The sequence below is a fragment of the Rhagoletis pomonella genome, unplaced genomic scaffold, assembly GCF_013731165.1.
Source record: "Rhagoletis pomonella isolate Grant_MI unplaced genomic scaffold, Rhpom_1.0 Rhpom_scaffold_00014, whole genome shotgun sequence".
NCBI classification, from domain to species: domain Eukaryota; kingdom Metazoa; phylum Arthropoda; class Insecta; order Diptera; family Tephritidae; genus Rhagoletis; species Rhagoletis pomonella.
The window spans coordinates 760,555-784,123 of NW_023458568.1; the positions used below are offsets into that span (position 1 = coordinate 760,555).

The 23,569-nt window shown below is 42.3% G+C and overlaps 2 protein-coding genes across 3 annotated transcripts in view; one reads left to right on the plus strand and one right to left on the minus strand.

Annotated features, from left to right (window-relative positions):
- Window positions 1-23,569, minus strand: part of LOC118749162 (ras-related protein Rab-8A) — a 321,618-nt gene that overhangs the window by 178,376 nt on the left and 119,673 nt on the right. The window lies entirely within an intron of this gene.
- LOC118749163 (ras-related protein Rab-8A-like) lies at window positions 6,613-7,041 on the plus strand. Its single transcript, XM_036483933.1, has 2 exons — window positions 6,613-6,851; window positions 6,909-7,041. Exons 1-2 carry the CDS (start codon window positions 6,762-6,764, stop codon window positions 6,999-7,001), a joined length of 183 nt encoding a protein of 60 aa, XP_036339826.1. The 5' UTR covers window positions 6,613-6,761; the 3' UTR covers window positions 7,002-7,041.

Genomic DNA, 23,569 nt, shown 5'->3' on the forward strand with positions numbered 1-23,569 from the left:
ATTCTATTTAAAAATATATTGTGGGCTTACATCTGTACTTGTCACAAAAACTTCTTTCTTATATTCAAAAACATCTGTGGCTTGAATGTCAACTCTGATACTTTTAATCTTTTAACTTTTAAATCCAGTAGTAAATTTTAATAGGAAGCAATAAATAAGGATATGCTTGATATAATCGATTACAGTTAAGTCGAAGGTGAATTTTTATATCAGAAACTAAATTTTCTAAAAACTATAATAGAGGGTATTGAATATAAACCGTCCTTATGTACATATAAACAAATTTACTCCAAACTAAGTGTATGAGTTTAGTGCTTGGCTCAAACTCATTTCGTTCAATTTCTTGAGAAAAGTGGATTTTTAATAACAAGGTGTGAACAAATTAGTGAATACGGAATAACGAAATTAATTTTAAATAGAAAATACATATATATGTACGTCCGTAACGCGTACATGTGATTTAAAACTTTTTGATTTGGTGCACACCAGCTATCCATTGGAACATTTTACAGAGTGTTTCATATCTCGTCCCTAATTCTTTCGCCTTCTGTTGTGTTGATCAGCATTGTTTTTATATCAGAATATATGTCTTCGTCTTCCTCACTTGCTTGGGTTATGTTATCGTCTTCAGTATGCACAATTTTATAACGTCTACAAATATTGTGAAGTGCACAGCACACGTTTATTACTTTGACTACTTTTTCTGGGCTGTAGTGCAAAGTTCCAAGTAGGCAACGAAATCGATTTTTCAACACTCCTATGGTTCGTTCTACAATATTACGAGCCGTTGAATGTGCCAGATTAAATTTGTACTGCTGCGAGTTAAACTGTGGATTTCGATATGGCGTCAGCCAAAATGGTTCAATGCCATATCCACAACCTCCTAAAAACCAATAGGTGCGATCGCCTGTTCGATACTGATTTAGAATGTATTGTCGGGCACTGCTAATGTTCCAAACAAAGCAGTCGTGGCTTGCCTCAGGATACCGGTAATCAACCGCCCGTATCTACATATTATGATCACAAATCTTAAATTGAGTGACTTAAAACAAATGGGTGAAATTAGGTATCTCATTATACTTACTATCATTGTATTCATGCTGAAATATCCTTTTCTGTTGTAGTACAAATGTTCGTCAAGATGAGGCTTTATTATTTTAACATGAGTGCCGTCAATGCAGTCAGTAATACCTGGAATTTTGTACTTTTCATAAAAATGCTTCATATATTGATGCTTTTCACGTTCATGCATAGCTATTTTAATCCAATCCTGGCAAATTGTGCGCTCAAGAATATTCAAAACATGTGCTAGCACTTTCGACACCGTACTTCTCCCTAAGCTGACGTTGAAATCATTTCCTACTGCTCTCTGGTATGAGCCTTCTGCTAGAAAACGTAGCGTTGTTGCAAGCTGAAGCATGGGAGGCAGAGAACTCTGAAACAAGTTCGGTTCTACAACGCCCATAACCATACGAAATGCATATTTATTTAAACGGAACTGTCTAATGAATCTAAAATAAGATTATTATATACATAAATATGTGCACTTTTACAAAAATTACGCTTGCGACAGAGAATTAGCTTACAATCGTTCCGGCATCTCTCTGATCTCTGATCTCTCAAAATTTTGCGTTTCACTTTTTCATCACGGTTTATTCCTATTAACAAATACACGGCCACAGCGTAACTCATTTTTTACCACTTATCAAATATTGATATATTTAAACAGCAAATAATCCCAATTTCATTTTACTTGTACAAGTAAATTCACGTTTTTCATCCAACTTAACTGAACAGCTGATTCGAACATGGGTTTTGTTTATCTTCGAAAAAGCGAAATCCAATCAGATTCTGCGACACCATTTTAAATCAGAATCGATTTGGAAATCTGACAGAAAAGCAGTTATTAAATTCGTCTTCAATTGATTCTTATTTGATTTGTGAACTTGGCTGTCAACTTTTTCTTATTCCATTTTATTTTTATTTCTCTTCTTCTTTATTTCCGCTGTAACCGCCTAAGCGATTTTGGCCGAGTCCAAAACAGCACGCCAGTCATTTCTCTTCTGTGCTAACTGACGCCAATTGGAAATGCCAAGTGAAGCCAAGTCCTTCTCCACCTGGTATTTCCAACGCAGAGGAGGCCTTCCTCTGTTACCAGCATCGCGGCCCGCGTTGAATATTTTCAGAGCAGGAGCGTTTCTGTCCATTCGAACAACATGGCCAAGCCAGCGGAGCCGCTGAATTTTAATTCGCTGCACTATGTCTATATCGTTGTAAAGCTCATACAGCTCTTCGTTAAATCGTCTGCGATATTCGCCATCACCAACGCGTAAAGGTCCGTAAATCTTTCGTAGAATCAGATGCCTTCATTGTCCATGCTTCCGCGCCATAAACCAGCACAGGCATGATGAGTGACTTATAGAGTGTGATCTTTGTACGACGAGAGAGGACTTTACTTCTCAATTGCCTACTCAGCCCAAAGTAGCACTTTTTGGCAAGAGTGATTCTCTGTTGGATTTCAAGGCTGACATTATTATTGGTATTAATGCTGGTTCCCAAATAAACGAAGTCGTCTACTTTTTCAAACTTGTAACTGTCAACAGTGACGTGGGTTCCAAGACGCGTATGCTCTGACTGTTTGTGTGATGACAGGAGATACTTCGTTTTGTCCTCGTTCACCACCAGACCCATTCGCTTTGCTTCTCTATCCAATCCCGAGAAGGCAGAACAAGGGCTACGCCTTGTTTTTACCGATAATTTCGACGTCGTCGGCATACGCCAGCAATTGTACGCTCTTGTAAAGTATTGTGCCTGAGCGGTTCAGTTCTGCGGCTCTTATTATCTTCTCCAACATCAGATTAAAGAAATCACACGAAAGGGAGTCTTGTCTGAAAGGAAAGTCCTTGTCTGAAACCTATTCTGATGGAGCTGGTGGTATTGCTCAACGTCATTTTACACAACCGTATTAGTTTCGCGGGGATACCAAATTCAGACATCGCGGCATAAAGACAACTTCTCTTCGTGCATATAGATAGATAGATGGTGTGTGTCGATCCTATTCTCGGGGGTCTTTTCCAAGATTTGGCGTATTGTGAATACCTGATCTATGGTGGATTTTCCAGGCCTAAAGCCACACTGATAAGGTCCAATCAGCTCGTTGACGGTGGGCTTTAGTCTTTCGCACAATAAACTCGATCAGACCTTATAACCTATGCGGTAGTTGGCGCGTATGGTCGCCTTTCTTATGGATTGGGCAGAGCACACTTAAATTCCAGTCGTCGGGCATGCGTTCATCTGACCATATTCTGCACACGAGCTGATGCATGCACCTCATCAGCTCCTCGCCGCCGTAATTAAATAGCTCGGCTTGCAGGCCGTCAGCTCCAGCAGCTTTGTTGTTTTTCAGCCGCGTAATCGCTATTCGTACATCGTCATAGTCAGGCGGTGGGACTACTCCATCATCATCGACTGGGGACTCGGGTTCGTCTTCTTCACTACTTTAAGCGCTGCTACCATTCAGTAGGTTGTAAAAGTGTTCCCTCCACAATTTAAGTATATTCTGGACATCGGTCACTAGGTCGCCATTGTTGTTCTTACAGGAGTTCGCCCCGGTCTTGAAACCTTCCTTAAGTCGCCTAACCCTCTGGTAGGATTTTCGGGTGTTCTTCCTGTCGGCCAGCATCTCAAGCTCTTCGCACTCACGTATTTCGGCCTCTCTCTTCTTATTGCGGCAAATACGTCTCTCTTCCTTCTTCAGTTCCCTATAACGGTCCCACATGGTTCGCGTTGCGGCATCTTTTTTCTCTGCGGCTTCTTGACATTCCTCATCGTACCAGTTGTTCTTTCGGGCTCGCTGAAATCCAACTACTTCTTCGGCGGCGGTACTTAATGATCGGGAAATGTGGTTCCACTGCTCGCGTATGTCGGATTGTTGAAGAGTGCTCTCAGAGAGCAGGTGTGTGAGTCGAGTGGCGAATAAATTGGCCGTCAGTTGTGATTGCAGCTTTTCGACGTTAAGCTTTCCTTGCATTGTTGGGCGCACATTTTTTGCTGCATAGAGGCGGGTGCGTATCTTGGCTACAACAAGATAGTGGTCCGATTCGATGTTTGGCCCTCGGAGTGTACGTATGTACGTCCAAAACGTTTGAAGCATGCCTTCCGTCTACCACAACATGATTGATTTGGTTTCTCAAGCCATGCAGCTTGGTGGATGTTCTTATGCTGGAACCTAGTACTACATATTACCATGTTTCGGGCCCCGGCGAAGTCGATCAGCCTCAGTTCGTTATCGGGCGTTTCGTCGTGGAGGCTGAATTTTCCGACAGTGGCGCCAAAGATCCCTTCCTTGCCCACCTTGGCATTAAAATCGCCAAGCACGATTTTGACATCGTGTCGGGGCCAGTGCTCATATGTACGTTCCAAGCGCTCATAGAAGAGATCCTTGGACGCCTCATCTTTCTCTTCCGTCGGGGCATGGGCGCAGATGAGCGAGATGTTGAAGAATCTAGCTTTGATGCGGATTGTGGCTAGACGTTCGTCCACCGGGGTGAACGCCAGTACTCGGCGACGGAGCCTCTCTCCTACCACGAATCCAACACCGAATTTGCGCTCCTTTACGTGGCAACTGTAGTAGACGTCGCAAGACTTCACGCTTAGTTTTCCTTGCCCCGTCCATCGCATTTCTTGGATGGCGGTGATGTCAGCCTTTGTCTTCCCGAGGACATCAACCAGCCGCGCAGAGGCACCTTCCCCATTAAGGGTCCGGATATTCCAGGTGCATACCCTTAAATCATAGTCCTTTATACGTTTGCCGTGGTCGTGATCAGAAAAAGGGGGTCTCATCCGAGGCTGTTGTTTTTCTTTTCATTGGGCGGAGTTTTAACGTGGCGGGACCCAAACCCAGCGCACGCGAAGTTTTACGCCTTCTCACTTTAGCTCGCTCCCAAACGGGTGTTTGGTTACTACCCAGAGGATACGTGGATATAAATATCCGGACAACTATCACAAAATTTAAATAAATGTTGTTGTTTTCGAGCCCACAGAGGAGTATTAGCATAGTAAAACTGTTCAAAATTATTTGGTGTGTTTTTCTGCTAAGTAATAAAAGAAAACACGGAACTTAATGATAATAAGCCGTTTTATGAAAAAGAAATAAATAAAATTACACTTATCTAAGAAAAAGTAGAATAAAAACTAGCGATGCATCCAGTTTTTTAACAGACCTTTGACAAATAATATTCGATAACTACATAATTATTATCTTATTAAAGGTTATCTTTTAACGCGCAAATAGTCGCTTCACTTAATAGCCACATACATAGAAGTACCTATTGAAGGATCTTACTCTTTGACTTTAAAGTACAAAAGAAGGGGGACGTAGGGGACAATTTTAACGTAGCATCTCCACAGGAAAAAAATATTGGCTACAATTTGTCATTTTGTTTGCCAGATATACGTTTTATCAGTGCACTTGCACAATATTCGCATTCGCAAAAGATCCGCATTGATTATTGCTAATGCGAAAGCGAATGCGAATGTGTAAATGAATGCGGAAGCTCCGCGGTTGGGAATGGGAATGCGAATATTCGCAACAACCCTGCTCTGTACACACACCCATATATCGTCGCTTAAAGTACAAAACCGCGTATCGTCATTCTGCAAAACCGCGGAACTGACATTTGAATGGTCGCCTCAAATAACGTTGTAAGGGACAATTTGTTCAAAGCTAGTTTCCTTGATTTTAAAGATATTAATGTGTATATTTTTTTTTTTTAAAGGTAAGATTCTTGAAGAGTGCTATACCGAAAAAGTAGAAAACCAAATCAAATCCCCGTTTGGGCGTCTGTAAACAAGTTTTTTTTCTATTTTGTAAAATTATAATTTTGTCGCTTACAACGTTATTTGAGGCGACCATTCATTTGCTCATTTGACATAATGAAAACTAGCCTTAAGTCTCAAGGTCAGACCCTAGCAAGAGGATTGCTTTACGCATGACCAGCTATGTATACGTATTGAGTAGAGTATGATCTTGCCAAAATACCAAAGTTAAAGTTACGTACCAAAAGCAATGCATAGGGTTTTTAGAACAAAGACACATACAGATTTTTTTGACCATGGAGCACCCTGATTCTCGGGGATTATTACTAGTTGTAAGTATTTAACTTACTGCCGCGTCACTATAATCACTTTCGTCAGAGGAAATATCAATTTTTTAAGTAAAAATTGAATTAGAAGACCTTGCGTTCAATTGAATTTTTTGCAACCAAAACAAACGAATCAGCAAACAGTTGATAGGTTAAACTAGGTTAAACCCTGCCATATCGGCCGTTTATACTCAGTTTAAAGTTGACTGAAAAACTGCATACTGGGTTTAAACTTAGTTTAATCGACAAACAAAGTTAAACTCGCACTGAAAAACTGGCCCTGAAAGCTGATTAAGTCATCAACATTTTGATAAATTTTGGCTGTTTTTCTTTTGTTTATTTAATGTTTATTATTTTTCCATAAAAGCTCATTATATAACAAACGCCATATAAATCCACATTTCAAACTTTGTGCAAAAATTATAAAAAATCTGCAAAGTTTCAGCTAGTTGCTCGCACAGATAAAACTAAAGCATGAAGAGCTTTGTCGTATCATATGTTTTTAAATATGTAACTAAGCAGAATATACTGCAGTGCCGGAAGAACTAATGTATTTCTTCTATACAGGTTTCTCGGGAAAGAGGAGAGCAGTTGGCCGTAGAATATGGCATAAAGTTTATGGAAACTTCTGCAAAAGCCAGTATCAATGTGGAAGAAGCTTTTCTAACATTGGCTAGCGATATAAAATCAAAAATGGAAAAACGATTGGTAACCGTAATCCTACTTGAAATTATTATATTTTGTATATTTCATTTTTGATTTCAGGAAGCCAACAACCCACCAAAGGGAGGTCATCAATTAAAGTTTGCCGAAAATCGAAAAACAGAGACTTGGTTATCGAGATGTAATCTACTTTGACGCGTTCAAATAAATTTGCATACCATAGAAACAAACATAATTCTCAGATGTTTAAAAATTAAGTGGTTTTATAATTAAAAACTGAAAAAAAATAAAATAAAAATATAATTGAAAAAAATAAGGTTAAGGTTAGTCAGATCGTCAGTTACATTCAGACATCAAACATCAAAACCTCGAAAAATTTAACAGGGGATCCAGTAGGGTGGTGTCCTCTCACCTTCTGTTTAATTTTTATGTTTCGAAGTTTCCCCAATCACCAGAGGGAGCTTCAAACTATTTCATACGTCGCTCGATATTGGCGTCGGGCATTGGAATTGATGATCTGCAGCCGGATTCCAACATTCGCCATCGCTAATTTTGATCGCCAAAAGAAAACAAGGCCCGCCTATGAACATGCAACATCAACAGTATATTTTGCTTTGCTGCCTTTATGCTGAATGGCACATTTAAGATACCTACCACAAAATGCGCATCAGCGGCATTATTTTAAACATTTATAAGGAAACTGCTCCGATAAATGCATTCAACATACCTGCACATTAGCGATACCTGCCTTAAAAATTTGCAACTATTATAAATTATCAAAGAAAGTATTACGTTTACCTGCATTGGCTCTACTCTTACCCTAATTTTACAAGCTTTTATTAATTTTTCTCATCTCGCAGAGCAACGAAAACGGCTATAATGTTATGTAGTTATATATGTAGATAATTAGATACCATTCGGAAAAAATTTCGCTTGCAGTAATTTCTACGTGGTAAGTGCTTACTGGCGCTTTTGGTGTATTTTTTTACAGGTTTCCTGGCGAAGATCACCCAGTCGTAATTTTGTCATCAGCGAGCTATACGGAGCGTCTTACTTTAGCCAGGGCGTCGGCGGAAATTTTCAGGCCTGGACCATTATCTGGCGAGAAGTAGTGGCGTGCGTTTATTTAAAGTGCGGACTGACATTCGGCGTGTGAAAAGTGATAAGTAGTAGTGTATAAGTGTTAGGCCGGGAAAATTAAAACAGAATTAAAAGTACCGAAAATATTAAAGCGGTTCAGAGTAAGCTTCCAAGTGGTTGCGCGCATTTTGCCTTCATTTTCAAGCTTATAGAAGAAATATATTAAAAAATTCTTTGGTAACTTAACTTGGGCTGCTCCACTTTGTTTTTGGTGAAGTATACATACACAGAAACGTAAATTGTAACTTAGTTTATAAGCAAACATTGTAATTGCTTGTGCGTCTTATTTGGTAGTACATACGTGTTATTTTGTTTGGTTTTTTTTTTGTGGTTAGGCTCTATTGTTGTCTCGCGTGATAGGGTCATTTTGTTGTGCCAGTATAGGGCAGCTTACTACCAAGCAGTAAATTAAGGTGTAGGTATTAGGATACCAACCGGTCGCGAAGTGGCCTCAAGTGAGCCATAACTAGTCCTAGACTTAAAATTTATTTTAGGGCTCTTATTTTGCGGGTTTTCAATTTCGGTCGGCTTCTAGATTTTTTTTGCGGTTTTATTAATTTTCTGTTCTGTTTTCGAATCTTAATTGGTTTTTTTTTGTTGGGTTTGCTGGTTTATTTGGTTTCCTTTGGAATTTTTAAAGAGTTTTTTGCTTCCGGCGATTTTATTTTATTTCTCTATTTGTTTTGCCGGTTTTCGCGGATTTGTTTACTTTATTCGATATGGAAATGAATAGATTATCGCAAGAGGAGTTGGCGTATGAGATGGAGGCTCGGGGTCTCTCGGTTTCGTCGGTGGAGGCTATGCGGAAGTCGTTGCAGGCGTCTAGGCTTTTGGAGCGAAGAGGGTCGGTGGACCTCTTCCAGGACAACGACGCGGAAATGACCCAGCAGATGGAGATTAAGAGCAAGTTGATGCTTTGCTTAGCCGACCTGCAGGAGACAGGTGGAGAGAAGGACGGGCCGGAGCGTACGGAAGATCGGGCGCAGGGCGCGCGGACCGGTGGAGTCATTCGGGACTCTGAAGCCGGAAAACCTCTCGATGTGGGACGTGCGCTTCGACGGTGAAAAGTCGGGTCGGTCGGTTCACGCGTTCTTGGAAAGGGTAGAATCGTTGAGCGAGGCCCGCGGTGTGGCCCCAGCTCAACTTTTTCGAGGTGCGGTAGACTTGTTCTCCCGGAAGACGCTATTGTGGTTTAGCTCGGTTAGGCGGACGATGGGTAGTTGGGAGGAGCTGGTCAGGGAGCTGAAGTTGGAGTTCCTGCCCTCCAACTAGGACGACCTGTTAATGGACGCGTTTCGCCGGCGGACTCAGGAAGCGAATGAGTCCATCGGAGTGTATGTGACGGCGATGAAAATAATGTTTGGCAGATTACAGGAGGCGTTGTCTGAGAATAGGATGTTAGGAATAATTAGGGCGAATCGGCTTCCTTTTTGTCAGACCCAGGTGGGGATAGTTACCCCGGGTTCAGTGGCGAAACTAGTCGTGTTGGTTGGAAGTTGGAATCGGTTAGGTCGTCCGTCGAAGCTTTTATCCCCCACCGAGTCACAAGGCCAAGGGTCTATTAGAGCATGACATGACCTATGCCTCGGTGGATGTAGAGGTTGCAGCGGTGGTGGACCAAAGGGCAGCGAAGGGTTTAGGGCGGGGCCTAATACCCGTTGTTTTAACTGCAAGCGGTTTGGTCATGTTTCGGCAGATTGTAGAAAGGGGATAATGTGCTTCGGCTGTGGTAGGCCTGGGGCCATGAAGCGGGACTGCCCGGTGTGTGAATAGTAGGGCGAATAGATGGTCGAATTCGAAGTCGAATGTTAGGTCGGAAAATAAGTCAGGAAACAGGAGGTAGACCCCTGGGACAGCAGGTCGGGTGGTCTTATAGGGCGAGTTAGTTATCATGCTAACTCCCAGCTGGCTAAAGTAGGTTTCGGTGAGTCGAATGTTCGGTTAGCATATTCCTTGGTAGCGGATGGCTTCGATAAGCGTCCGTATTTAGACATAAAAATTTGTGGGTCAACTTTTCGAGCGTTGTTAGATTCTGGAGCGACGAGGACGGTGATTGGTCAATTCGGTTGGAGTATTTTGAGTTCTTGAGGCATTAGGGCATATTCTTTACCCAACTCTTTAAAAGTAACTTTGGCGAATGGAGGCCATATTTCGGTTTTAGGTTCGGTTTCGTTGCCGATCGAGGTGGAAGTCAAGTCGGTCCTTCTGGAGTGCCTCGTAGTTCCCGGTTTGCCTCAGTCTTATCCTTGGTGTCGATTTTTGGACCAAGGCGGGTATCATCCCGGATTTGATGAAGATGAGGTGGAGCTTTTCTCAACCGGAACAGGAGTCGTTGGCGGCAATAGTGCACCACTCCCAGCTAGGCAGTAGATAGGCTAGGGCCTTAGAGGAGCTAGTGGCCCAAGCGTTCAAGGCTATGCCAGAAAGGTTTGGTCGAACCCACCTTGTCGAGCATAGGATTAGGGTCAAGGCAGGAGTCAAACCTGTCAAACAACGTTATTACCCCGTGTCTCCCGTCATACAATCGCGTATAGACGAGGAATTAAAAGACATGCTCGCCACGGGTGTCATTGAGAAGTCGCATAGTCCTTGGGCGTCCCCTGTAGTGATGATTAACCCCAAATTGAAAATGGCTTACTTCAAAATGCTTATATGTACGTTAACTAATTCCTAAAAGGTTTGTCTTTCGAAATGCTTACGCTTCCGTCAGATCCTTGCTGTCAAACGAGTGTATTGCAAGTGTGTTCTTTAAACAAAATTAGAAGTGACAAAAAACCATCAAAATGTCATAAGAAGTAAGCATGAATTTATAGAAAGCGTTTTTTTATTTACAAAATATAATAGTGACAAAATATTAGTTGTGTTGCCATATGGCAACGCAAAATACCATCAGGCATGAGGCGGTGTAAACAAAAATCGTTTGTACATATGTATTTTTGCAGTTTTGCAGGTGGTTAACTCATTCCATCTATATTTCATTGTACATGTGTTGAAGTGGTATACAAATGTAGTTTGTCTGTTCCAGGGAAAACTGGTGGCGTTTTTTGCATTCTCATCTGCTACTTCATTATCCTAGATTCCCTTGTGACCGGGCACCCCATAGATATGTAGCCTTTTATCAGCGTCTAGCTTGTCAATGGCTTCCCGGCTGCGAGGGACGTTTATGGATGAAATACTATATCAAGAAACTGCCTTGATTGCCGCCTGGAATAGGTTTAAGTTTGAATTAATTGTCGTTTCGGTGAGGGCTAGCTCTGTAGTTATCCTCATTGCGAAAACCTCTGCTTGAAATATGCTGCAATGTTCAGTTCCCGGGAATCACTCCCGTAACCATTTTAGTGCCGACCGTGAAAATGTTTAGGGATCTATGGCTAGGTTTCATTTCCATTCCTCTTCCTCAATCATTGTGTAAAAAGTTCGTTTCCACTTAAAGCTAGGTGCCATCAAGCATGTGTTGCTTGTGTTTCCCGCACTAATTAAGTGGTGCCCAAAGGTTCTGAAATTTAATTTCCCTATGATCGACAATCTACGTGCGGATTTCGCAGCAGGGTTTTTAAAGAGCAGCCGTCGAAGTGGAGCTCAGCGCTCCCGCGATTTACAGTGCCGCTAGGCGCTGTACCTTCTCCATTGGCCCGAGGCATAAGGTTTTTTGTGCGGCGTTCCAGCACACCAAAGCGTCATAGAGCAGTATTGGGCTGACTATTGCTGTGTAGCACCAATGCATCAGAGCAGGTGACAAACCCCACCGGACCCAGATTTATATCTGGCCAAGGACTGTCACTCCAGCAACACTCCCCAAAAACCCTTTGCTGCTACAACAACAACAACAACAAACCCCAAGTGACTCTCCGCATTCTTTTACATGCATAAAGGGCGTTACTGGCTTTCTTCTCTATTTCCTCAACATTGCGCATCCACAGCAGCTTACTCTACAAGACTGCTCCCAAATACTTTCTGTGGTGATGTAATGTGGAACGATTTTCCGTCATCCCGTGTCAAATTTGGTTTGGAGACAAACCGGTTTCGGCGTTGTGCCATCTTCAGTGTCATTTCTCGTTGTCTCTTTAGTTGACAGGTCGATGCTAAATACCTAGCCTCGGGGGTCTCCACTCTGGGACCTTATATCTTTTTGTGACTACACCACTGACCCATACAAATTGACAAAAAAACTTCTTTGTGCTGGTGAAGCATGTAAAACTATAGGACGAGTAGCCTGTGCAAAATGTGACGTGGGTTTATGTTTGAAATGTTTTGCTACTTTTCATTAAATTCTTCATCCGCTTTGCACGTAGAATATGCATATATTATCAATAAATGTGCTAAAACTTATACACAATGTTTCTATTATTTCATATTTTAATCAAATACTGTCCTCTAACAATCCATCTGGAATAAGCCCCGTGTTGCCATATGGCAACGGCCGATATCGGAAGAACTATACTACTCCCAAAGTTTTAGTCATATTTTTTCCTTTACTTTAACGCTACTTTTCCCCTTTATATAGGTGAAACCAAAGAAATCTAAAAAAAATTAATCTGGGACAATTTGGGATGGGTGTTATAGGTTCTGTGTAGATTATAGAGTCTTAAATAAATGCACTGAGAAGGATAGCTACCCCCTCCCTTATGTTTCAGCGACCTTAGAGAAGCTAAGGGACGCAAGGTTCTTGTCCAGTCTGGACATTAAGTCTGCTTATTGGCAGGTGCCGGCGGAGGAGCGGTCGATGCCCTTCACGGCGTTCACCGTACCAGTTTGGGGTCTTTTCCAGTTTAGGAGAATGCCATATGGGATGCATAATGCACCTGGAAAAGATTTGTAGATTCGGTCATAGGTCCAGACTTATAGCCCCATGTCTTTGTTTACCTGGACGACATCGTTATCGTCACGAAAAATTTTGAGAAGCATTTGGAAATTTTGAAAGTAGTTTTAGATAGGTTAGGTAAAGCAGGACTTTGGTTGAACAAGACTAAATGCAATTTTTGTAGGTCAGAGCTAAAATATTTAGGCTACGTGGTAGACAAACGCGGTCTATACGTAGATCTAGAGAAGGTAGAGGCGATGGTTAACATCGAGAGACCCAAAAATGTCCAACAGGTTAGGTCATTTATAGGTACAGTATCCTGGTACCGTAGGTTTATAAAAGATTCCGCGGAATTAGTTAGGTTCCTCATCGAGTTAACAAAGAAAAACCGAAAATTCGAGTGGAACGAATATAGTGAAAGAGCTTTAGGAAGGCGAAGGAATGCCTAGTGACAGCGCCGGTTTTGAGCTGTCCAGATTTTGTGAGGCCTTTCACAATCCAGACATACGCGTCTGATTTCGTTGTAGGAGCTGGGTTGACCCAGAGATTTGAGGACGGTGAGAGGGTTATAGCGTATTTGAGCGGTCCCTGAATAACAACGAGAGAAATTATTCAACGACAGAGAAGGAGTGTCTAGCGGTCCTGTGGGCGGTTGAGAAATTGCAACCATATATTGAGGGCGTTAAGTTTACGGTTGTCACTGACCTACTATTCCTTAGTTTGGTTAAAAAATTTTAAGGATCCCTGTGGTATGTTGGCGCGTTGGGCATTAAAGCTTCAGCAGTACGATTTTGAGATTGTACACCGGAAGGGCAAGGAACATGTGGTTCCAGATATGTTGTCTCGTAGAGTGCCAGTTGTTTCTGAAGTTTCTGCTAGTGACCCTTGGTGGTTGAAAATGATTCGCTCTGATGAAAAGGAACCCTTGTCACATCCAGCGTGGAGAGTAGAAGGTGGCTACCTCCACAAAATCGTTAGGTCGAAGTTCCCCTCTATCTATGGGAACTCGTCAGATTGGAAAAAGGTTCTATGGCGCCAGGAAAGGTAGGTGGTTCTAAAGAAATATCATGATGACCAGTTGGCGGGTCATATGGGTGTCAGAAAAACTTTCGCTAGGGCTGCACAACAATTTTATGGGCCACAGATGAAGGCGGATATAGCGAAGTATGTGAGGAATTGTAAAGTTTGTCAGCAGGTTAAGCCTGATAATTCACAGCCAGCTGAGGGTATGGTCGAGAGGTCCAAGGCAGTCGAGCCTTCGGAAATGATTTGCGTAGATCTGGTAGGGCTCCTGGTGAAGTCGACCCAGGGCTACCAGTATATTTTAACGGTGGTAGACTATTTTCCGAATTTTCCACTTTTGTTCCCCTTACGGACTGCCACGGCGAAGGGCATCTGTAAGATTCTTGAGGATCAGGTATTTCTTTTGTTCGGAGTTCCTCGGTCGGTGGTCTGTGACAACCTTACGGACTGCCACGGCGAAGGGCATCTGTAAGATTCTTGAGGATCAGGTATTTCTTTTGTTCGGAGTTCCTCGGTCGGTGGTCTGCGACAACGGACCCCAATTCAGGAGTCGTGAACTGCGGGGGCTCTGCGGTGCGTATGGTACCCAAATCCGGAACTCCGCCTACTACCACCCGCAGGCCAATCCGAGGACTTGGGACCAATAATTAGCTAAGGTAGCTTGCTGCATTAGGTCAGCGCAGCATGAAGTTTTAGGAGCCACGCCATATTTTGTCAACTTTGGTAGGGAGATGGCGTTAGAAGGTAACAGGGACTATATTGTTTCATTGGGAGATCAGGAGAGGAGAGATTGTCAGGAGCGAGCAAGGAAGCTCGAAGATATTAGGCGGGTTGTGAGGTCTAAGGTTAGAAGAGGCTAGTTCCAAGTTAGCGAAGCAATATAACCTTAGGAGGAGAGACGTTCAATATATGCCAGGAGAGCTAGTTTGGAGGAAAAATTTCGTTCTGTCAGATGCAGCAAATTTCTTCGCGGCGAAGTTGGCGCCGAAGTACGTAGGACCTTTTATAGTAAAAAAGAAGGTGTCGCCGTGGACGCATGTTCTGGTGGACGAAGAAGGTCGGGATAAAGGGTCGTGGAATGTGAAGGAGTTAAGGCTATACAAGGATGGATAGGAAATAGGTTTATCGGAAAAAGAAAGCGGGCTTTCTTTTTAAGGAGGAAGGGATGGGGTTGTCGCGTACTGGCCCCAACAAAATATTCTCTTGTTCCCCGTTCGTTATATTTACCTATTTCCTTTCACTCCAACCGATAGGAGTGAAGTCTACCGACACTCAAGTGTACATATGTATGTACATACCTAAATAAATAGTGGAATGAGCTCAAGTTGAGCGAAATACTTGTTTGTCGGTGTAGCGTAGCTGCAAAGGGGAAACGTCTCCATTAGGGCACTCCGCCCCAAAACGGTGCCGACCGAGAGTAAGAATTTAGGAATGAGAGATGACACCAAAGACCGTAGTAGGGGTGTCGCCTTTGTTCTCACCTATTGCGGCACTTTTGTTCGCCGTATTATGGCGATGGCAAGTCCATGGTGTGTGTTGTGTGTGTGTGCCGTGGTGGCGACCGCTAAAGCGCCCAGTTCACTTCTAGAATGGTCGGGCCGGCGCCAATTGATCGGGAACCAACAACACCGGCGCCGACCTCCACCGGTTTGTGTACCGGTGCGTAGGTTGTGGCCTGGCTCGCAACTGCGTGCCGGCGCAGATCTGAATGAGCATCGAGTCAGACAACACCCGTATTGCGAGCGTAGCATAATTTATTTATTACTTATTGTCCCATATTTCTGAAAGCTTGTAAAACTAATTTTGAATTGCACGACCCACTCCGTTGCTTATGCCAGGATTTTAACTCTCATTCCAGCACGTTTGATATATCAGATCCGCTTTTCAGCATTAAGAAAGCGATACTCTCCTCTCTCAATAAGTGAATTATTGACATAAATACATAAAATCAGCTGATGAATTTAGTTCTGTAGCTGAACAGTTTTAGATCTCGACACTTAACAAACTCCTGCCTATCGTGACTCGGCGCAAAAATTTAAAATATTGGTTCCGTACGTCATGCGGACTGCGCCCCTCGTGCGGATGGGCGGGAATGGAGGGTAAAAACCGTTGGGATATTATTATTATTATTATTATTATTATGCATACTTCGCATAACTTCGCACAACTTCGCATAAACTTCAAAATGTAATTTCGTATGTACTTTGTATGTATTCCATTACCCAGAAATTAGCAGAACTTTTAAGAACTTAGCGATCTGTTGAGTTTAGATTTTGCTTCACATTTTCTTAAGTTACATTTTTAGTGCACTGGTACAAATGGTTGTGCGAAGTTATGCGAAGTATGCATAGTCAGACCCTTAGCGTTGCCAAATTTTTGATATGTACGGCTGCTTTGAAATTCGACGCCAACGCAACGCCAAAGTTGTATGCGAACCGGTCTCTATTCTTTGTTTACGCAAATTTTCCCATGTCTACATATCCATATATACATGCATACATATGTACATATGTCCTTGAACAACAGGCCACAAATAAATTTTTTCACCAAGGACTATATTTCATTCAGGTACACAGCATAGCAGCAGCTACAAGTAGCAAACTATTTTGGGGGTGTTAACAAGGGCTTACTTGTTTTTTGTTTCTGCGGAACAAACGATTATATCTTCGTTACTTACTTTTCTCTGTAAAGACAAAATACATGCATATGTACATACATAAATGCATATATACATAAATACGTACATACAAACATATATAAATATGCATGTTATGTGTGTACACATGTATGAATATAACTCTAAAAAATAATTCATTCCATATTCTATGCTTATGTATGTAATAAATTTTATTTGTTGTTTTAAATGCTGCCCTAATATAATACTTCACATATATATATGCATATGTACATACAATTATTAACATACTCTCGTACATAATCTATTGACATACATTCCCACATTTTTATGCACAAAAATGCATGTGTTGTTTAGTACACTCGGAGCGCTCGCTCGTCGCTCACTCGTCTTTCCTAGCAGAGTGAGTATGCAGACAGCTACTCGCCTCACAACAGCCTCGCTCGTTTAAAAGGAACGCGAGCAAACAAGCGTGCCTCGCCTCATTGCTGCTACGAGTACGAGCTGCGAGCGCCTCGTTGTATGCGAGGCATTGAGTAGGAGTTTGCTCGCTCGCTCGCTCGAACTCCGAGTTTTTTCCCACCCTGCCCAGGGCTACCAGTATATTTTAACGGTGGTAGACTATTTTTCGAATTTTCCACTTTTGTTCCCCTTACGGACTGCCACGGCGAAGGGCATCTGTAAGATTCTTGAGGATCAGGTATTTCTTTTGTTCGGAGTTCCTCGGTCGGTGGTCTGCGACAACCTTACGGACTGCCACGGCGAAGGGCATCTGTAAGATTCTTGAGGATCAGGTATTTCTTTTGTTCGGTGTTCCTAGGTCGGTGGTCTGCGACAACGGACCCCAATTCAGGAGTCGTGAACTGCGGGGGCTCTGCGGTGCGTATGGTACCCAAATCCCGAACACCGCCTACTACCACACGCAGGCTAATCCGGCAGAAAGGATTAACCAGATAATTAAGAAAACACATAGGGCTTACGTATCGGATAACCAGAGGACTTGGGACCAATAATTAGCTAAGGTAGCTTGCTGCATTAGGTCAGCGCGGCATGAAGTTTTGGGAGCCACGCCATATTTTGTCAACTTTGGTAGGGAGATGGCGTTAGCTAAGCAATATAACCTTAGGAGGGGAGACGTTCAATATTTGCCAGGAGAGCTAGTTTGGAGGAAGAATTTCGTTCTGTCAGATGCAGCAAATTTCTTCGAGGCGAAGTTGGCGCCGAAGTACGTAGGACCTTTTATAGTAAAAAAGAAGGTGTCGCCGTGGACGTATGTTCTGGTGGACGAAGCAGGTCGGGATAAAGGGGCGTGGAATGTGAAGGAGTTGAGGCCATACAAGGATGGATAAGAAATAGGTTTGTCGGAAAAAGAAAGCGGGCAACAAAATATTCTTTTGTTCCCCGTTCGTTATATTCACCTATTTCCTTTCACCCCAACCGATAGGAGTGAAGTCTACCGACAATCAAGTGTTCATATGTATGTACATACCTAAATAAATAGTGAAATCAGCTCAAGTTGGGCGAAATACTTGTTTGTCGGTGAGCGTCGCTGCAAAGGGGAAAAGTCTCCATTAGGGCACTCCGCCCCAAAACGGTGCCGACCGAGAGTAAGAATTTAGGAATGAGAGATGACGCCAAAGACCGTAGTAGGGGTGTCGCCTTTGTTCTCACCTATTGCGGCACTTTTGTTCGCCGTATTATGGCGATGGCAAGTCCATGGTGTGTGTTGTGTGTGTGTGCCGTGGTGGCGACCGCTAAAGCGCCCAGTTCACTTCTAGAATGGTCGGGCCGGCGCCAATTGATCGGGAACCAACAACACCGGCGCCGACCTCCACCGGTTTGTGTACCGGTGCGTAGGTTGGGGCCTGGCTCGCAACTGCGTGCCGGCGCAGATCTGAATGAGCATCGAGTCAGACAACACCCGTATTGCGAGCGTAGCATAATTTATTTATTACTTATTGGCAGCGGATTCTTTTGGTAAAAGCAATGTTTTTTTTTAAGTGCCAGGCGAGGCACCATTGCAGCAAGATCCCGGGAGAGCAGCGTCAGTCGAGACGTGTTATCGTCGGCACCGGATTTGGGAACCATATTCCTAAGGAGCACCCCCGCGGTCGGATAAGTATAATTTTTGTTCGTCGTTGTTCTTGTCGGTAGGCTTGCCCTATTGTGTTTTCTTAACCCATCCTTTTTAGCATCCCGCACCCAGAGCCCAGTCACTTGGCGAGTTAAAGTTACCCCCGGCAGCTTGGGTGGTATCGCGAGTGGGTTTGTAACCTTTTGGTTGGACCTCACCTCGGGTGCGCTCCAAAAACAAGGGTTTGTTTAATCTTCTACTTGTGTAATTAATATTTTTGCGCTTTGTGAATTTCGACCCACCCTAGTGTCAGTGTTACATACATACTCGTATATCTATTGGACATAGTAGTTTACATTGTTGTTGTCCAATTTGAAATTAGTTTGCCTTAGGTATTTGGTATACTGCACTGTTGTTCCCCCTCAAGCAACCCCGCCGTCTCCACTCTTGCCGGTTGCTTGGTTTTTTTTTTGTCATCTCCTGTTGTGCGGTCGTTTGTTTATTTGATTGGGCCCGTTGCATTGTTGTTGCGCACGGTAAGTGCATTTAGTTGGTACACTAGGTAGGTGATTTTATATTAGTGCACAAAATAATTGGTGACAATATGTTATTAGCAAAATTGTAGAAAATTTGAAATAAGTTACTGCAACTGAGCTAATTATGTTTTTAGCGAAACTTCTTGCAGCCATTTAAGTTTTTTGGCCACAGTCACCTATTTTTTGAACAATTGAAAGACTGGAATGACGGTTCAATGTGCCGGAGATGTCAGTTTTCAAAAAACATCGATACATCAATTATTTATACATCGAGTGCAAAATTTTCGATGCATCGAAGCAAAACATTGATATTTTCGATGCATCGAAGTTTTTCCGACATCCCTATCCTACACATTGCTTATTTTACTTTTTCATGTTGTGACCTTTTAGGTCCTACTGCTTTTCGTTAGAGAATTTCGGCGATGAAAATTTAGCAAGGGATTGTCAGAATTCCACTGCTGATATGGCAAAATACAGTGATGATAATACACGCACAACCATGGTGAAATAAATACAAGGTGATGTCACTTACATAACCTCACTTTTTCTGCATGCCAATTGCGGCCATGCATTTTAGGGTAGTAGAAAAGAGGGAAAATATTAGGATTATTTTTACTACTTTTTGGGTACTATTTCCAATACATACATAAATCAGTGGACTCCACACCAGTTAAACTCCCTACATACGCATTGATTTATCGGCCAACCAGTTGACCAACCTACTTAACGAAATTCCCTACAAACGCACCAACCAGTTGGCCGATTTCATTTGAGTGAGAGTTTTTGAACTGTGAACAACACAACAGCACTGACAAAGTTTTAAGTTATGCTACGAATGCTTCTCATTTTTATGTATTTGCTATTGCTACTGCCCCTGTTTTCACAAATTATACGCATTTTCACTAGCGAAACGAACCGAAAAACGCATATTAACGTTAATGTGTCTTTAAAAAAATGAAATCGCATTTTAGGTTGCCAACTTGTCTACACACAGAGAAACAAGTTGACCAATCTTGCTCAAAAATCAAAAAAATTTGATTTTACTCCAACCTGTCGAACAACTTGACGAAGGTTTGCCAACTTGCCTACACACGGTTATTTAGCACCAACTTCTAACGGTCAACTAGGCCAACTGGTTTGCCGATAAATCGATCCGTGTGTAGGGCCTTTTAAATGAAGCTTGCATCAATAAAATATTTTTCTGTAAACCAGTGTAATTAGAGTTTCATTATTTCGCTCAAAACAAATTTGTATGACTTAATTTTTATTTTTTCGATCAAATATATGGATTTTGATAATTATTATTCAGTTATATGTTTTTCTACCTTAAAATTACTATTTGTAAAACTTAAAAGGCCACAAGGTCATACCGCAGACAAATGATGATGGTTAAAACTTAAAAAATAAGTACTATTTTCCGTCTTTCATTTATTCATATTAAAACAAATTAAATTATACCGTTCTCTTTATTTAATTATTCTTAAATTCTAATAAAAATGACATATTAGCCCGTATGGAATTTTATTTGTATTTTGTCCTTTAGTTCTGAAGTACATGTATATAGGTACTTAGTTTTTAAATATCTTAACTTTAAAGAGAATTTTATTACGACCTTTATTTTCGTTACCATTTTAAAATTACATTTCTGAATTCTATCAGTTATATTATAAAATAATTATTCGTTTAAAGTGTTAGATCAATGCATTATCATAGTCATCCGAGGTACTGCTCCAATAATCTGTTGAACATGTATATTATATATTTTACCAAAAATTTACTTACAAAATCACAATTATTGGAAATTATCGCTCAAATTTTCCAATGAATTTGAAACGAATAAAAATTGTCTGCTCCATTTTTTGTTCCATATTGCCAAGAAATGAAATTGGAATAAATAGAGTAGGCATTACTGTAACGCTGGTGTGCCGAAACAGCCAAAATTACAACAACCACCCCCTAAGTGACAACACATTATTATTTCACCATGCATACAACCAAAAGTAAATACGTATAAATCAATATAGCGACACTTAACCCTTAAAAGCTATGTAGTTGTAAAACACCCAGGTCTAAGGAACTTTATAGTAAATTATATTTTTAGTCGAAAAAATGCCAAGGCATAACAGACTAGACGAAAATATTTCGGAAGAATGTCTCCACATTCGTACCCAGTGCAGTAAAAAAAAATTAGCGGAAGAGTGATATCAGTCGGTTTCAATGGCTCGGAGCTGAAGGTCTTCAAACTATTTACCACCAATCGTGGACATCGCCAGAAACAGGTAGAATGCATAGAACGTAAACTATGGAGAAGGTCCAAAAACGAATCAGCGTGGAAACTGTCAAGTACCAACAAAACGAGTGAAGCGCATTTTAACATAGCCCAGACAGAGCCAAAAGAAATTTAACAGATATTTTCTCATCAATGTGAAAGGATTTTTTATCTGTTAGCCAACGGAATGCCGACGGCTTTCTGCATTTGTGTTATGTCAATTTTTGTTCTTTAGGTTGGTTAATTACTTAAAAGAAATGCATGCTGAGAAGTCGGAAATCATTCTTGCTATATACATACATATGTGCATTAGAGTGGTCCAGGAAATCCCTATTTTTAATATTATTCAGTGCTCACGCAAATGTGTTCTCCTTTCGATAAAAAGAAAGTACATAACTTAATTAAAAAATAATATTTACCATTTTAATTTTACTTAAAGCTTCTTCTTCTTCTTTATTGGCACTGTAACCGCCTAAGCGATTTTGGCCGAGTCCAAAACATCACGCCAGTGCTAACTGACGCCAATTGGAAATGCCAAGTGAAGCCACTACTGGTACTCTGTTACCAGCATCGCGGCCCGCGTTGAACATTTTCAGAGCAGGAGCGTTCTGTCCATTTGAACGACATGGCCAAGCCAGCGGAGCCGCTGAATTTTAATTCGCTGGACTATGTCTATATCGTTGTAAAGCTCATACAGCTCATCGTTAAATCGTCTGCGATATTCGCCATCACCAACGCGTAAAGGTCCGTAAATCTTTCGCAGAATCTTTCTCTCGAAAACTCCAAGAGCCGCCTCATCAGATGCTTTCATTGTCCATGCCTCCGCGCCATACACCAGCACAGGCATGATGAGTGACTTATAGAGTGTGATCTTTGTACGACGAGAGAGGACTTTACTTCTCAATTGCCTACCCAGCCCAAAGTAGCACTTGTTGGCAAGAGTGATTCTCCGTTGGATTTCAAGGCTGACATTATTATTGGTGTTACTGCTGGTTCCCAAATAAACGAAGTCGTCTACTTTTTCAAACTTGTAACTGTCAACAGTGACGTGGGTTCCAAGACGCGTATGCTCTGACTGTTTGTGTGATGACAGGAGATACTTCGTTTTGTCCTCGTTCATCACCAGACCCATTCGCTTTGCTTCTCTATCCAATCCCGAGAAGGCAGAACAAGGGCTACGCCTTGTTTTTACCGATAATATCGATGTCGTCGGCATACGTCAGCAATTGTACGCTCTTGTAAAGTATTGTGCCTGAGCGGGTCAGTTCTGCGGCTCTTATTATCTTCTCCAACACCAGATTAAAGAAATCACACGAAAGGGAGTCCCCTTTTCTGAAACCTCTGACGGAGCTGGTGGTATTGCTCAACGTCATTTTACACAGCCGTATTAGTTTCGCGGGGATACCAAATTCAGACATCGCGGCATAAAGGCAACTTCTCTTCGTGCATATAGATAGATAGATGGTGTGTGTCGATACTATTCTCGATGGTCTTTTCCAAGATTTGGCGTATTGTGAATACCTGATCTATGGTGGATTTTCCAGGCCTAAAGCCACACTGATAAGGTCCAATCAGCTCGTTGACGGTGGGCTTCAGTCTTTCGCACAATACACTCGATAAGACCTTATAACCTATGCTTAGAAGGCTGATTCCGCGGTAGTTGGCGCGTATGGTGGGGTCACCTTTCTTGTGGATTGGGCAGAGCACACTTAAATTCCAGTTGTCGGGCATGCGTTCATCTGACCATATTCTGCATATGAGCTGATGCATGCACCTCATCAGCTCCTCGCCGCCGTACTTGAATAGCTCGGCTGGCAGGCAATCAGCTCCAGCAGCTTTGTTGTTTTTCAGCCGCGTAATCGCTATTCTTACCTCGTCATAGTCAGGCGGTGGGCCAGCTACTCCATCATCATCGACTGGGGACTCGGGCTCGTCTTCTTCACTACATTCAGCGCTGCTGCCATTCAGTAGGTTGTAAAAGTGTTCCCTACACAATTTAAGTATATTCTGGGCATCGGACACTAGGTAGCCATTGTTGTTCTTACAGGAGCTCGCCCCGGTCTTGAAACCTTCCGTAAGTCGCCTAACCCTCTGGTAGAATTTTCGGGCGTTCTTCCTGTCGGCCAGCATCTCAAGCTCTTCGCACTCGCGTATTTCGGCCTCTCTCTTATTGCGGAAAATACATCTCGCTTCCGTCTTCAGTTCCCTATAACGGTCCCACGTGGCTCGCGTTGCGCCCGATCGCAGCGTGGCCCTGTAGGCGGCATCTTTTTTCTCTGCGGCTT